At 30.2% G+C, this 16,592-nt stretch overlaps 1 protein-coding gene across 1 annotated transcript in view; it reads left to right on the top strand.

Annotated features, from left to right (window-relative positions):
- LOC127721082 (ubiquitin-conjugating enzyme E2 H) overlaps window positions 1-6,680 on the top strand; it is a 28,694-nt gene extending 22,014 nt beyond the window's left edge. The window contains exon 7 of the mRNA XM_052227768.1: window positions 906-6,680. Within this exon, the coding sequence (XP_052083728.1) occupies window positions 906-1,024 (119 nt within the window). The 3' untranslated portion in view covers window positions 1,025-6,680. The remainder of the gene's footprint in view (window positions 1-905) is intronic.
- The last annotated feature ends 9,912 nt before the right edge of the window (window positions 6,681-16,592 follow it).

Raw genomic sequence — 16,592 nt, 5'->3', positions numbered from 1 at the left:
GGTCTTTTCTACTTAATCCTAACTTAGGCAAAGATTCAATTTTGATCATTGCTACCACTTAACTGTCATTGCCCAGCTTTCATTTGTAAACTTTAAATAGAAAAAACCTCATAAATAACTTAACAAGTTTAACTTAACGTAACAAGTTTAAATCAAATTTGGTCCTTATCATTTATATAGGTTCAGTTTAAGTAAAACACTAAAATCAATCTCTTTTTTATTATTAGAGGATTAAGATCAAATGATAAGAATTGTTTTTTGGTGGTACTCCTCGTGAAATAGTGTGAATGTTCCAACGTCTAAGTAAATAGTTGTTTTCAATTTAATGAAAGATTGTATAGTATACACACAGTTTTCATGTATATTCAGTATGTGATAGAATTTATATGTTCTTATCAATGTTCAGGGATTACCTGGCACTCTCTTACTTCTGCTGGGGTCTCAGTGGCAAGATGGTCTTAAGTTGTCCATCTACTGTATCACTACCATGCCAACACTGAGGTTGTATAAGTTCAAATCTTGCATGAGGCAGAGGTGCATTCCAATCCAATCTTATTTGAATAGGATAGTCAGTTTTCTTGCTGAACTTGGTGGTTCTCTCTGGGCACACCAGCTTCCTCCACCAATAAAACTGACCGCCATGATATATTCAAAAGTGGCATTAAACACCTACAATGAATCAGTCTTAATAAAAATTGACTGTTGTGAAATTGTGTAAATCTGTTGGTACTTATAGCTCCTCAACGTTTGTATTAGGTTTTGGATTTTTAAATATTTTGGCCTCGAGCATCACTGAAGAGATATTAATTGTCCAAATGCACATCTGGTGCAGTAAGATTGGTACTATATATATTATTAGATTCTAAATTATTCTACTAAAAAACAACAATTTTCTCTATTTTCAGAATATGTAAAGAAATATGCAACAGAAGAAGCATTAAGAGAACATGAACACCAGTCATCATCTAGTGAAAGTTCTATGAGTGATTTCTCAGAAGATGAAGCTCAAGACATGGAACTGTAACCATAGCTTTGTCATAAGATTTCATCATCCCATATTGCATCAGTTCTAAATTTAACACCAAGTGAAAGTGAAAATGCTGTTTATTGCTTGTCCCCCTTGTTGCTTCATATAATATGTTGTTTGTTGTTGTTTAAGATGGTGAATTTATTGATAGATGGAAAGATTATTTTCAGCTGTTATTATGACAATGTGTGTAAAATGTTTTTTGACATCTTATTGGAGCAGGCTTCTCCAAATTCAGATTTTTTATACACGAACAAGGTTTTTTCCATTCCATTACAGCATTGTAATAAGGAATTTTTGGTTTGTTGCTATTCACTTTGAAAAAATTTAAGTTATTGTGAATGGTTAACAATATATTTATTTTTCTATTAAACCAACTTCCACCATTCTTATTTGAGAAATAAACCAACATTTTTTGGACACTAGGGTATTAACAGTTAAACCTTCACAAATCATATAAATTCCTATATAGGAAAGCTCTTTATAAAACAATAATAATTTCTGATAATTGCACAAAAATGCATATTTTTTATAATGATGGAACTAACTAAAAAATTCCCTGTTATTTTAATCCATCAATAATAAACATAAATTGTGCTTTGAAAACATTCGTACCATTTTTAATGATAAACAAGGGGATGTTATCTGACCTGGTGTTATTTTTAGAACATGTTAACCTGGGAAATTGTTATGCAGGTCTTCAGGAAATGTTTTGAATGAAGTATAATTGTAATACGAAATGTAAGATTCTTACTCCTTTTAATATTCTTATATTTTAGTTCATATCTAACAACAAAACCTGGAAAATTGAGTTGTTTATAGCAGTCTTAAAAAAAAAATTGAAATAATAATGTTTAATATTTCTGTAAATTTTCAAATTCTGAGCACAGTTAGCAACATGTTTGTGTCGCTGTACATCAAAGTTGTAGGAAAAAAGAAAACATAGGGATAACTTATGTCATCTTGGGTCATCGTCATCCACGTCACACTTTAATAATGGGGGTTTCCCATACCAAAACAACCTTGAAAATGGCACAACAATATTCCACCAAACTTACACAATACACATATTCTTCTACAGGATATGAAGTCGTGCATCTTCTATTTGAATTTTTTAATCTGAGTGATTTTGAGGTTTCCCCTTACGAAAAACATGGAATTCACCATTTCTAGTTATATTATTTGGTGATTGACAGGCATCACATGCCTTCCTTGGAAGACTCGCACATTTTTTTGATGCAAACACTATATTTTATGTGTGGCCTATGTAAGCTTTGATGGATAGTATTAAATTTCTTCATTTGATATAATTATGCTGTGATAAATGTTTTGAACTAGTGCTTTGAAATGTCCCCCAAAACTTAAAACTGTTAAAAGATTTTTGTCTTTCAACTTTGCAAAGTAACGTACATGTTCAATTGCAAAATTAACTTTGTAATTATTAGAATAAAACAATCAGGTGTTGAAAAGGGTAGAAATAATTTCAACTTTAATATTTTCTTATTTGAAAGTTTAAACTTTAAACTTGGATTTTTACAAAGTTTTATTAGTTAATACTGTACCTTTATCTTTTAATTTTAATGAAATGAATTTTTATGATATGTAGACTTTTTTTCAGTATTTTTGTCTAAATTTTGATGCATAAAACAACAAGAGAAATTATTGAATGAAATAATAATAGTAATAGCATTTAATAGTGATGTATTGGATAGGGCAAATATTGCTTATTTTATTTTTACTGCACTTAATTTGAACAAATACATGAAGATAAAATTTAAGGAATGACAAAAATTTGATATCATTTAAAAAACACTTTTTTTCCATAATTTTTTTTTAGTAAGTTTTAACAAAAGATTATGTATTGATAAAATGTTATTATGCGCTAACAGTGTAACATTGATCTCTTTACATAACAGATTGAATCACTCAAATTTGGAAGAATGAGGATTTGACCGCACATATAAAGTTTGATATTAGTAAGAAGAAATGAAAACATTTGAATTGCGAATTTGGTTTGTTACAATATTGATTCCCAGGTTTTTTCTCTCATATGTCACTTCACAGAAAGCTGTTCTGTCTAATTGTTAAAATTTTCAGTCTTTTGGTTTGATATTAAAAAGCTGTGTCAGTTTTTACATAACAATTTTATAATTAAAAAAGGTAAACAAAGTTATATTGTAATGATAATCGTTAAATATTTGAATACTATGCCAGAACTTTTATTTAAGTGGAAGTTTGAGCCCATACACAATTTAAGCAAAACTGTTAGATTCTGAAAATAGGGTTCTTTGAAAATTAGATTCTTAAATTAAGGTTCTTTGACATTAGATTTTGAAATTAAGGTTCTATGATTAAGGTTCTTTGACATTAGATTTTGAAATTAAGGTTCTATGATTAAGGTTCTTTAACATTAGATTCTAAAAATAAGATTTCTTGACATCATATTCTGAAAACAAGGTTCTCTGACATTGTATATGGAAAAGGGAAAATAATGTTATATCTGCTTGGATTTATGAAAAAAGAAGACTGTTATATTTTCTTTAGGATTTAAATAGAACTGTCACTCATTAAAAAAGAACTGGTTCCAGTTACTCAGTTACTCAAAATGTCTAGACAGCAATGATAATATTTACATTGAAAGCATTATTATTCATGCTAAGAACAAAGATCTCTGAAAATTTTAACAAAAAAGTCGGGACAGTCTTTGCACATTTTAAGCTGGTCATGAATGGATGTGGAGTAATTGTTATTTTGAAGTAAATGTTTTTTTATAGTTGAAAATTTAATAAATGACTTAATGTGAGCTATATTGGTTCATTTTATCATGAATTTAGAAATCATATTTATCATGTAGTTTTTTTCAATTTTGAGTTTCGATGTGTTATACAAGTATATTTGTATATTTTTTTTTATAAACTGGGATAATTCTGTGGTTGTTTCTGATTGGTAAACAAAAAATGTCTTTAGACTTGAGTCAAGCTTACTTATTATTGATTATGTTCAGTGACAAACCATGTCTTGAAACATGGTTTAGAATGAAAAGTTATGAATTTTACCAAAGTTAAACAGATTTATATAGAAGTTTAAAAAAAAAAAAGACTGCCCTTATATTAACTTCGTATGTGTTATGTTGTGAAAAAGCAAATCAAGAGTTTGGGTTTTATTAATTTATGATTAATTAGGTAATGAATTTGAAAATAATTATTTTTGCGTAATTCATGTAAAACATCATGTAAGACATGAACTAAAGAGGAGTAAGTCCTAGAATTTTTTTTTTTTTTTTAAGTCAGAATTTTTTAGCTTAAGGTCATTTCAACTTAAAAAAGTATAAATTGTCTGTTTGATACAGTGGTAGGTTTGTCTGTATTATTAACAATTTAAATCTTGTTTCCATCAAAATTTTCAAAAGTGCAAGGTTAAAATAATGGTAGGTAACAGCCATAGGAATTTATCATCAGTTTATTTCCAATACCAATTGTTTTTCATTTCTAATTATTTTAGCAGATGCCTTTCATGCTATCATGTTAAGTTTACAATATTTTTGCTGAATGGGGAAACATTATGGCTAATAGATTTTTTTTTCATGCAATTTAGGCCATAGAATTTAAGACACGCATACCATGAAAGACCGTGTGATGTAGGGGAAAAATGCTGTTTGAAAGCTTTTTTTTTAGTGAATTTTAAAAAGGAATCTAATTGTTATATCAACAAATTAGTAGAATATATCAAATCATGTTGATATCAAACATTTTAGATACTCCTAGCTATTTTAAAAACTAAAAACACAAACATGAATAAATAAAGATTGCTATATCATTGATGTAATACCCCACATTTCCTTTTATTTATTTTCAATTGTCTTGGTAGAATAGATTATCAAGATCCCAATATTTTTTTTATCAAACCATGAAAATTTGTATCAGCAAAAATAAAGTCATACTTATACACTTAACTTCATTGAAATGAACAAAATTCTTGTCATATGAAATTTCATGCTTTTTCCTGTAGAATCTCTGCTTTTTGTGCTTGCATACCATTTGTTTTGCTGTCACTGTGTAGAAGATTGTGTAATGTACATTTGTTCCAGGAGAAAAGACTCTTTATTTAGGCTTCAGAGTCTATGGATTTAGTAGGTTATAAATATGTTGTAAAACATTATTCCCTCCATGAAATTATATTAGTTGTGGCCATCTGGATAAATGATATTGTTATTTCCATCAATATTACGGAAAGCAATGTATAAGAAGCTTTGTTAAAATAATTTTGATTACAGTAAAAAAAATTTTTTTAAGATATTAAAGTATTTCTCTCTGATAAATTTTGCAAGTGTGACCCAATAGAACTGGTTTCTGTTTTACCAGAAAACCTGTAGAAACAGGAAACCAGTAGAGAACTTGTACAAAAATGATTTTTTCTCTCCAAAATTGATCAATGTAGTGAAAGTAAATCAACATGTACAACAATAGTTTATATAAACTGTATAAAGCAATAATACTTTATGTCTGTTATTTTATGATAGAAGTATGAATATAAGCTTCCAGATGTATTTAATTCTTAAAAAATACCTCCTACTCGTTTTGCCATGTTGAATGTTTTGTATCAAATTGGTGAGAATTCCTTATTTTTGTTAAGTCTTGTTTTTAATGTCATGTTGCCTATTGTTAAGATTTTGTTACAATGATACATATTTTGGTGAGAGTAGCCAATAGTGATTAGGTCATGTTGTTGCGATTTAATATTGATAATTATGTGATTCATGCTGGACCATTTTCTGATTTCAATACAGAAGTACAAAACTTACAATGATTTTTAAACAATCAAAGATTTGCATACTATAAATTCGGAATAAATATATGCTGATTTATAAATAAAAAGTGTTTAAAGTTGACTTAACCTAAAAATATATTAAAAACTATTATTATTGATAAGAAAAAACAGCACATTGATAGATGAATTTTCAGTATTCATGTTGATTTTTTAAGAAATGTATATTATTCCTTGACATCATTTGAAATTAGAATGTATCAATATAGATGTTTGAGATTAGTTTCTACCCATTTTCCAAAACTGAAGGATTCTACAAAAATATTGAGAAGTCACCAAGAATTTGTTGATTTTCTAAATTATTTGACATGAATGAATATAACTGCAGACTTTAGATTTATTAGGCAAATATAAAATGGGGACTTAGTTTTATTGAAATATTTGGAAAACCTAGATTACTTGAGCAATTGTGAACACTTTTTAATTGTTGCTGTGATGGGGCATTTCACAAAAACCATTGTTCCTTACATCCTCGTCCTGTGATCTCCAGCTAGAAGAGAGTTGTCTTATTTGCAATCACACCACATCTTATTTTTATATAAAACACAGCCTTTATACAATACCTATTGGTTAGCTACAGGAATTATTGAATTTATGAGCTTTGATCTTAGCCTTTTAAATTATTTTATTGATATCAGATTATGGATCCAGCAATATTTTATTTAAGATTTGTATATATCTAATATAAACATTTCCATCAGATAATACAGGTGTCTGTGAAATATAGAAATGTAGAGTGATTGGTTTTAGTCTTATATCTTTATTGATATTATGTATATTTATTCTATGGAAGAAAAATATGAAAAAGAAATAAAAAGACAAAAATCTGTTTCTTGTCATTTTTGTTGAGCCTGCAAAACTTATTTCGCCAAAGAGAGACATAGCGATCCTAGATTATGTCAACATTTAGGTTCAGTCTGTGGTTCAAAACTTTTTTAGAAATCAATAACTTTGTCAAACCTACGTGGAATTTTATGAAATTCGACAGAAGCTTGTTTATGACTAAAATACAGTATCCAGAACTTAATTTTGAAAGTGATTATTTTCATTTTTCTGTATTTTACTAATAAATGGACCTTGTTTTTTTTTTACAGTTAACATTCAGATTTAGTCTGAGGTTAAAGTTTTTCAGTCATCCATAAAAGAGGGACGAAAGATACCAGAGGAACAGTCAAACTCATAGATCAAAAACAAACTGACAACGCCATGGCCAAAAATAAAAAGACAAACAGACAAATAATAGTACAGAAGACACAAAATAGAAAACTAAAGACTAAGCAACACGAACCCCACCAAAAACTGGGGGTGATATCAGGTGCTCCGGAAGGGTAAACAGATCCTGCTCCACATGTGGCACCCGTCGTGTTGCTTATGTTATTACAAATCCGGTAAAATAGTCTAATTCGGTAGGTCACATTCGTGAAAAGGGAAGGGTATTTTAGTTACGACATAAGGAACATATCCGATATCATCTGTGAAACGGTTATTCCATAACGATCAACCAACTCGTGATGGCGTCCGTAAAATTTACGAAGGGATGATTTCAACTTCACCATTTGGAAATCATGATAGGAAATACAAGCCCGGGAATATCGTATCAATCGGAGGATATATAATCCGTATGCAGGCGCTGCTGGAATGTTGCTACATAGAAATGGAAAGTTCACAATTGGGAAGCTGAATTCATCTCTTTTGTCGTAAAGTTTTGTTTTCAACCGACCATCATTGTCAAATTCTAGATGTAAGTCAAGATATGAGGCAGACTTGACTGTATTTGTAGTATCCTATTTAGTGAGAGAACATCATCTATATAGCGGAACATAAAGTTAAAGGATATAATCCTATTATAATAGCTGTCCTCGTGTTAAGACAACATGACGGCTTTGCCAATTAGCAAAGTCTCCAAATTTTGCCATATGGTAAATATTAAGTACAAGGTTCACTTTTGATAACAATTGTCGTGCTCCAGAAGGGTAAGCAGATCCTACTCCTCATGTGGCACCCGTCGTGTTGCTAATGTTATTACAAATCCGGTAAATAGTCTAATTCGGTAGGTCACATTCGTGAAAAGGGATGAGTATTGTAGTTACGACATAAGGAACATATCTGATATCATCTGTGAAACGGTTATTCCATAACGGTCAACCAACTCGTGATTGTGTCCATAAAATTTACTTTGTCAAACCTTCATGGAATTTTATGAAATTTGGACAGAAGCTTGTTTATGACCAAAATAAAGTATTCAGAGCAAAATTTTTAAAATATTTATTTTCAATTTTTCCATATTTTACTGATAATGGACTAAGTTTTTGTCTCGCCTTGACGGAGTCAAAATGCGAGACATAGGTATGCTGTTTCCAGCGTCGGCGGCGTTGTCAACAATGTATTAGTTTGTGATTAGGTCTAGTTCATGGTGAACCACTAGTGGTAGGTCAATGATATTTGGTATGCAGTTGTATTAGCATTGGCACATCTCATTACCATGGAGATTATTTGGCCCTGCCCCCTCAGTCAAGGTCTATTGACTTTGAAACTTTTCATAGTTTACATGTATTAGTTTGTGATTAGGTCAATTTATGGGGAACCACTAGTGCTAGGTCAATGATATTTGGTATGCAGTTGTATAAGCATTGGCATATCTCATTTCCATGGAGATTATTTGGTCCCCCACCCTAATACTAAATGTATTAGTTTGTGATTAGATCAGTTTAAGATGAACTGCTAATGTTAAGTCAATGATATTTGGTATGCAAATTTATTGGCATTTGCAAGTTTCGTTTCCATGGAGATTATATAGCCCCACCCCTGATCATGGTTCATTGACTTTGAAACTTTTACATAGTTTACAAGTTAATGTTTGTGTTTAGGTTTGTTTAAAGGGAAAGACTTATAATAAGTCAATGGTATTTGGTATGCAGTTGTATTAGCATTGGCACATCTCATTCCATGGAGATTGTTTAGCCATGTACCTTCAGTCATGGTTCATCGACTTTGAATATTTGCATAACTTACATGTTAAAGTATTGCTATTTTAATTTCAACATTTGTATTATCAAAATTACAAAAAGGCGAGACATATCTCTGTGATAACAGTTTATTTTACAGTTAAGGCTCAGGCTCAGTCTCGAGGTTAAAGTTTTTCAATCATCCATAATTTTGTCAAACCTTCATGGAAATTTATTTGGTTTGGATAGAAGCTTGTTTATGACCAAAATACAGTATCCAAAATTTTGAAAATATTTTACTGATAAATGGACTTAGTTTTTATACAGTTAACAAGTAAATACAGTCTGGGGTTAAAGTTTTTTTTACACATCAATTACTTTGTCAAACCTTCATAGAGTTTTATGAAACTTTAATGATTAAGAGATAATGTCTGAAGCAAACCTTTGCAAATATGTTTTTTTCATTTTTAGTATTTTTCTGATAGATGGACTTCGTTTTTACAGTTAACATTTACAGACAGTCTGGGATAATTTTTTTTTTTACATGATAAATTTGTAAACCTTCATGGATTGTTATGAAACTTGGACAGAAGCTAATCTTCAAGATCAAGAAAAAGCATCCAAAGAAAAATTTGATTTTTTTTTTAACTTCTGTATTGCTTCAACCAAATCTTATGAAACTTATACACAATGCTTATTACCACAAAACTCAGATAAAGTACGAATTTGGGTAGCGTCACTTTTACTGTTCTTGAGTTATGTCCCTTTATAACGTTATATGCAAACGGGGGCATCATCTGTGTCCCATGGACACATTCCTCATTTATTTCCGTACTTTGGAACTTAGTAATTTTTCAACAAAAATTTACATTAGACATTACCAATGAATTTAGTGTAATCAAGTCCTACAATTTTCAACCCAGATCCTTGAAACTTCACAGAATGAGTTTTACAATTATCGAAATTGTGCACCTGCTATTATGGAATTGTTTCGGGAATTTTTCAAATTTTTCTACACTTCAGACTAATTTTTCAACAATATTTACAAAATTTTTGTTATCAACATCACGGAATGTTTGCAAACCTTTTGAGGTTGTGCAACTTTCATTATGGAGTTGTTTAAAGATTTCCACCCATTTTGCCCATTTAAATGTCCATATATTTTTAAAATGTTCAGTATAGACCATTCTTCATTTTTTGGTAAAGATTGTATGAATTGCAATCAAAACCCTGTGGTACTGACTTATATCTAAACCTTCCTGGGTTTATCACCACCTATGAAAGTTCAATCAAAATGGTGCAGTGAAGTGATCATTCTTTAGATCCTCCAGTCAATGTCATTCGATTTATTAATGAGATATTCAAGTTACAATATGATATGTATTTGAATTGCCATACTTGTCAAGAAAACTTTCTTTATTGAAAAATACATAAGTAATTCATGGTGTATGAATCTGTTATAAAAATAGACACTACAAATGTACAATCATCAACAAATAAGATAACTTCAGCTCAAATTTATTATTTGCCTATCTACTTACAATTCAATGGTTTATTTTGAAAAAATGCAAAATGAAGCAATCTTTACCCTTCAGTGCCCACAAGCACTTTGATTTAAAGATGTTAAGAAACATCATGTGCAACCCAGCTATTTGAGACTTAGGTCTATTCTGAAAATAGATGCAATACTATATACTACAAACCAGTAAAAGTCTGAAATGGCCTATATCTGTACTCGACTGTACTGATTTTTACTCGACCAGTCTGAATTGGTCTGAATTTTACTTAATATTACTCGACCCAGTCTTAACCATACTCGACTGTACTGATTTGTACTTAACCCTTATCTTTGCTATTGAAAATAGTCTGAACGATTACTCGACCAGTCTGAAACAGTCTTAACCCATTCTCGACCTGTACTCGACCAATACTTGACCAGCTCTCGACCTCATTTTTCAGTCTGAACCATACTCGACCAAAGGTCTGAACAATACTCGACCAAATAACCTCTACTTTTAATAATTTTAATTGTTAAAATAACTTTCCTTTTAACTGACAAGCCACTATAAAATAAAAAAATATACATATATAAAAACAGATTTTTACATCCTTACATGATTCTCAGATTTAACAAATCGAGATAGTTAAATTATCTAATTTTAAAGTCGGAGTCTTGTTAAATAGAACAACTTTGTTTACCTGAAAACACACCTATACTGAGGGTTATAAAACCTTATTAATGTGCTTTTTGTTTGGCATATGTTTTTTTAAACAAAACTTGATTTTCCTAAATTTTTATATAAAACTACATAGGTTTCATGTATATATATACTACTAATATAACTATCTTTTTAATGAGGTAACAACAGCCAACAAAGTCACTGACATTGTTTAATCTTAATATATCAGAAATATATCTATTCTTAATATAATTTGGGATATATATATATATTTTAAAAAGGGATAAAAAATTAAAGAAATGAATAAATTCTTCTGATAAGGGGTAAACTATAAAGTAATACATCCTGCTTGGGGCACACTGATTAAAAAGATCACACCTGGTCAGAGAGTAATACATTTTTAATTACATCCATTGAAAATTACAACATCCTGTAAAACTTAAATCACAAGGACTTTTGAATTCACTAGATAAGTAATACACGAGTTTAGGAAATATAGGAGTTTCTTTTTACCTGTAAAACACAATTGTACTAAGGTAATTAAACCTTATTAAAGTGCTTCTTGTATGCCAAGTCTTTAATTTTGACAAAACATATTTAAATTTAATTAACATAAATTTCTACTGCAACTTTGGAATACATTTCCTTTTTTAAAAGGATATCCAGGAATGCTATGAAAGTTTTATTACTTTTATTATTATATTAAACTCTTGGTTTATCAAAAAAAAAGGTGTCAATGTGAACATTTATTAAGTTGCTTTATATACTATTTTTTATATATTTTGATAAAAAAAATTTGAATAACATTTAAGATTTTGAATAATGGTTGAAAGTTCTGGTATTTTTGATGTACATAAAGCAATGTGAACATGATATTATGTATATAAAAATTCATTTGATGAAAACTTAAATTATTACATGATATCTGTTTAATTCAACCAGAAACTACTTTCTTTGATCATCTTGTTTTATTTTTTTTAAATGTGATATACATTGTATATATATATATGTATGTATAGCAGTTCCTAAATTGATGAAATACAATAGATAGATACAAAAAAACAGGTCTAGGTTGGTTAAGATTTGGTCGAGTATGGTTCAGACTAGGTCGAGTATGGTTCAGACTAGGTCGAGCATGGTTCAGACTTGGTCGAGAATGGTTAAGACTATGTCGAGTATGGTTCAGACTCATATAAAATGGTTAAGTACTGGTCGAGTAAACGTCGAGTACAAGTTCAGACTGTTAAGTATGCTTCAGACTACAGTCGAGTAATATCAAGTAAATTTCAGACCAATTCAGACTGGTCGAGTAAAAATCAGTACAGTCGAGTACAGATATAGGCCATTTCAGACTTTTACTGGTGTGTAGTGATATCAATATAAGTAAATATAGAGCTTTTGGGGGCGAATACCATGTCGAGCAAATGAGAATTAACAATATCTATATACTGAAAACATTATAATTTGTTTATCTCATTTTAGGGTTATCTTTATTCAGAACATAAATGTTTTAAAACGTTCTGTGATAAAAAAAAATGTCAAAACATGATGTTGATGATAATTCAGGGTCAAATATGACGTCTGGTCAAATCTGTGACTTCACAAAGCTGTGGTACAGGAATTTTAAGTTTAATTTAATACAAGGAAGGTAATGTTCTAAATATTAACCCTTAAATGCCCCAAATGAGGAACATAATAGTTGTTTACATCCTCACCTGTTATTTTCTGTTAGATAATTGGGAATCATTCTGTATCTTATTTTTATAATAAGCATTTTTTGTGAGAAAAAAATTCACTGTTACATGTTATAAGATGTGATTATATCGTATAGATTTTACAGAATTTCACTATAAGTGCATTTAAACGAAAATGGGTAAATAACTTCATTCAAGATCAATATCTTCTACAAGAAAAGAACTTTGTTTTGTTGGCCTATTTGTAGATCTTGTGTCTTGGTGATAAATTTTGCTGTTTACAGTTTCGCTTTCAATCTTGATTTGGATACCACATTTTGCTGAATACAGTTTTCTTTATTTACTATAGTTCAAAAACATAAAAAAATGGGTAAAATCACCATTAAAGGCATTAACACCTATAAGGAGTTGACCTTAACAATTTCTACTATGCTGACTTATTTGTAAATCTTGTCTTGGTGATCACAGGTTTTCTTTATCTACTAAAGTTTTGATCTTTTAACGATTTTGTTGATCTGGTCGAGGTGATCATTTTTGCTTTCTTAAGTTCCTCTTTATCTATTATAGTTTGCAAGATAATAACTAAAACGCCAATGTTAATAAAATTCGTCATTTAGGGGAGTCGACCGACGATTTCATCCAAGTTGACAAATTTGTAGATCACTTATAATTTTGCTATTTGATGTTTCTCTCTATCTATTATAGTTTTCAAAATAGTAGGCAATAATGAAAAATGGCAAAAATAGTACTTTTAGGACGTTCACTCCTTAATGAGTCGTCTGACATTTTTGAAGTAATAGACAGTAGGTAGATCTAATCATTCTGGACATTTCTGTTCTGTTAGATATCCTCTGTTTGAAACGATTTAAAGAAATTGACAAAACTGGCATTTTACCAATGTGTTCTATTTTTAGCCATGTCGACCATGTTGGTTGACAAGCGGGATCATCGGACCCATTATTTTAACTATATACCCAAATGAGGATTGTCGCCACTTTTGATTCCAATTAGCCCTTTAGTTTTAGAGGAGATTTTTTTGTAAAATTTAACGGACAACGGACATGATGAGAATAACTCACTTGATCCTTCGGATAAGCTGAGCTGAAAAGCAATACCTCGATTTCTAAATATCGAGATTGTGAATATAGCTGTAGATATATTAAAAATGTCGGCATTGTTAATTCAAACTCAATATCTTGATTTACAGAAACCATCATAAATTCTAAATCGTAGAAATTTTCATGACCCCGCATCAAGGATACAGGAGTCCTTTAGATTTATCGTTCGTCTGTCCGTCAAGTATTTTATCAATGCAAATCCTTAAAATGTATGTTAAGGAAGCGTTTGTCTATTCGTCAGTCCGTCCGTTTGTCCGTCAAAATTTTTCAAAAAAGCAAACCATTAAAACGTATGGATACGACGCCATGTTCATTTATTTCGACCAAAACTGTCGGACAACTCCTTGTAGGAGTTATTGCACTAAGTTGATGTGTTTCTTGTGGGAACTATAGAAGATAGAAATACACTATAAATATAACAAATGATCAGCAGTACAGTTCTACAAATAAGCCAACATGACAAAAATGGTCATTTTATCCCATATAGAAGTTATTGCTCTTGAAAGACGTGGTTACCCTTAAAGAACATTGGAAAAATATAGAAGATACAGAAAAAAATTTAACAACAAAAATGATCAGCAGGACAAGATCTACAAAAAGTCAACGTGGCTAAAATTATAAGACGATTCCTTATTTGAATTAATGCCCTTGAAAGAACTTTCTACCATATTTTTTTTTGTTTGGGAACTATTGAAGATATAAAAAAACTGTAAAAAAATAATCAGCTGGACAATATCTTTAACTAAGTCAAAATGTCCAAAATTTAAAGACGACTCCTTACAGGAGTTATTGCCATCGAAAGACAACTCATACCAATTTTTAAGTAGAAACTATAGTAGATAGAGAGAGAGAGACTATAAATAGCAATAGTTATCATAAAGACAAGATCTACTAATCAGTAAACATAATTGATATCGTCAGTCGACTTCAAGGAGTTCTTGTCCTTGAATGACAATGTGTACCCATTTGTTGATATTTTGTATTTTAACTATCAGAAATATTCTAATTGCATTGTATCAATTTTACTAAATATGACAAGTAAGTGATACCTGCTTCTCTAGTTTAGTGAACATTAGTAAGCAATCTTGAAAAAAGTAAGCTTTTGTTATAAACAAGAAATTTTGTGAAATGCTTTTTTTAAACTCATAAACTCCAAAAGATTGAGTAGGACGCCTATGAAATTTTCCGCAGTTGGAAGTTTTGTGCATATTTATCGATGTGCTTATTAATTTTTGTTGTAAAAAAATAGCAGGTGTGGACGCAGACTTGTGTTATCTGGTGAGCGAATGTTGATAACGACTAGTGCAGTGGGGAAACTGGTGGGAGACAGCTGGCGCATGTGTAACTTTAAAATCTAAAATTATATTGTGTTGTCTGGTGGGCGAATTTGGCCACTGTTTTACATTGAAATAGTAATAGATACTTCATGAAGACATAAACACTCACAATGAAGGAAAATTCTGAGGATAAACACTTGGAAAGTAACACAACTGATGTAGTTCTGAAAATATGTTACATTTGGTATACGATTTTGTCATGCCTATAACTCCCAAGACCAAACTGAAATTTAAAGAATTTAAATAAGATTGGAATTGATCGAATCTTTGAAATATGAATTTTGTAAAAGATAAAAGTATCAATTTATTTCAAATGTATTTAAATATAAATTCCGTTCGTAGATTGCTTTATTAACTTTGTCGTTTCGTAATAGGTTTTGAAAGTTCAAATCATTCGGATACGGGCAGCACTGAAGAGACATTGATTGTCGAAATGGGCATCTGGTGCAGTAAAATGTTAAAATCGTTAATGTAGTTATTCGTATATTTGTGCAAAATTAATTGAAAGAAGAAATTGTCTGTTAGACCGTTTTCATTATAAAAAAAAGCAATTAGAAATAAGATTTTGACATGAGAAACATGAAACTTTTTTCAACAAAAGAAGAAATAGTTATCCATTACACATCAATCTACCAATAGTGTTTTTAACGTTTCTGAAGATTTTTTTTCAAAGTCAAAATATTTTTTTTCAAAGTTAAATACATCATAATCATCAGCATACATTTCAAAAATTATATCTTGAATTTTGGTATCATTGTAATATTGAAACATTTTATCTTTAGCGTTTGTAGCATGTGGCCTTGCTCTCTTTTTAATCTTTTCTGAATTCACCCAAACGTTGACAGCTTCATTCCAAGCTCCAATTTTTGTAAGAAGCTGTTCAGTAAAGGTAAAAATGTCAGACATTTTGCCAATCATCATATTCTTATATAAAAACCTCGGTATTTTTACCTGAGGCTCCCAGTGGGAACCTTTAAATTGTTTTATAAGCTTTAAAAAATCCAAAAAAGATTTCGGGGTGCGTTTAAAGTAATGCTTCATAAAAGCCTTTTCAAATCCTTTATCTAGATAACATGACAATATTCGCTCTCTCGGTTCTCTCACAAATACTGCTTTAGTCCAAGAATTATCAAACATCATCTCTGTTACTTCTCTGTCATCGAATTGTGCAAGATAAGATAGAAGATGACTAGTATGCACATCTTCACTTTTCAATCCTTGTATAAAATGAAACATACTTTTCCAGTATGTGCAGCCAGACTTTTCATTCCAAAAGAATATCAGCTTGTATCTTTTTAATACAATAGGTGAATTTTCAAATACATGTTTTATCTGTTCCAATTCTTTATCAGTTAACAGTGGAACATGTTTATTCCGTAGTATAATATTATCTCTTTTCATATTTTGGTCAAAAAGTTGCTCATGAGTTAGTTGTACAACAGTTACATCCCTTTTTTTAGGATCCGT

The sequence above is a fragment of the Mytilus californianus genome, unplaced genomic scaffold, assembly GCF_021869535.1.
Source record: "Mytilus californianus isolate M0D057914Y unplaced genomic scaffold, xbMytCali1.0.p SCAF_1, whole genome shotgun sequence".
NCBI lineage: Eukaryota > Metazoa > Mollusca > Bivalvia > Mytilida > Mytilidae > Mytilus > Mytilus californianus.
The sequence above is the reverse complement of the archived record's forward strand: the minus strand, read 5'-3'. Positions and strand labels throughout refer to the sequence as shown.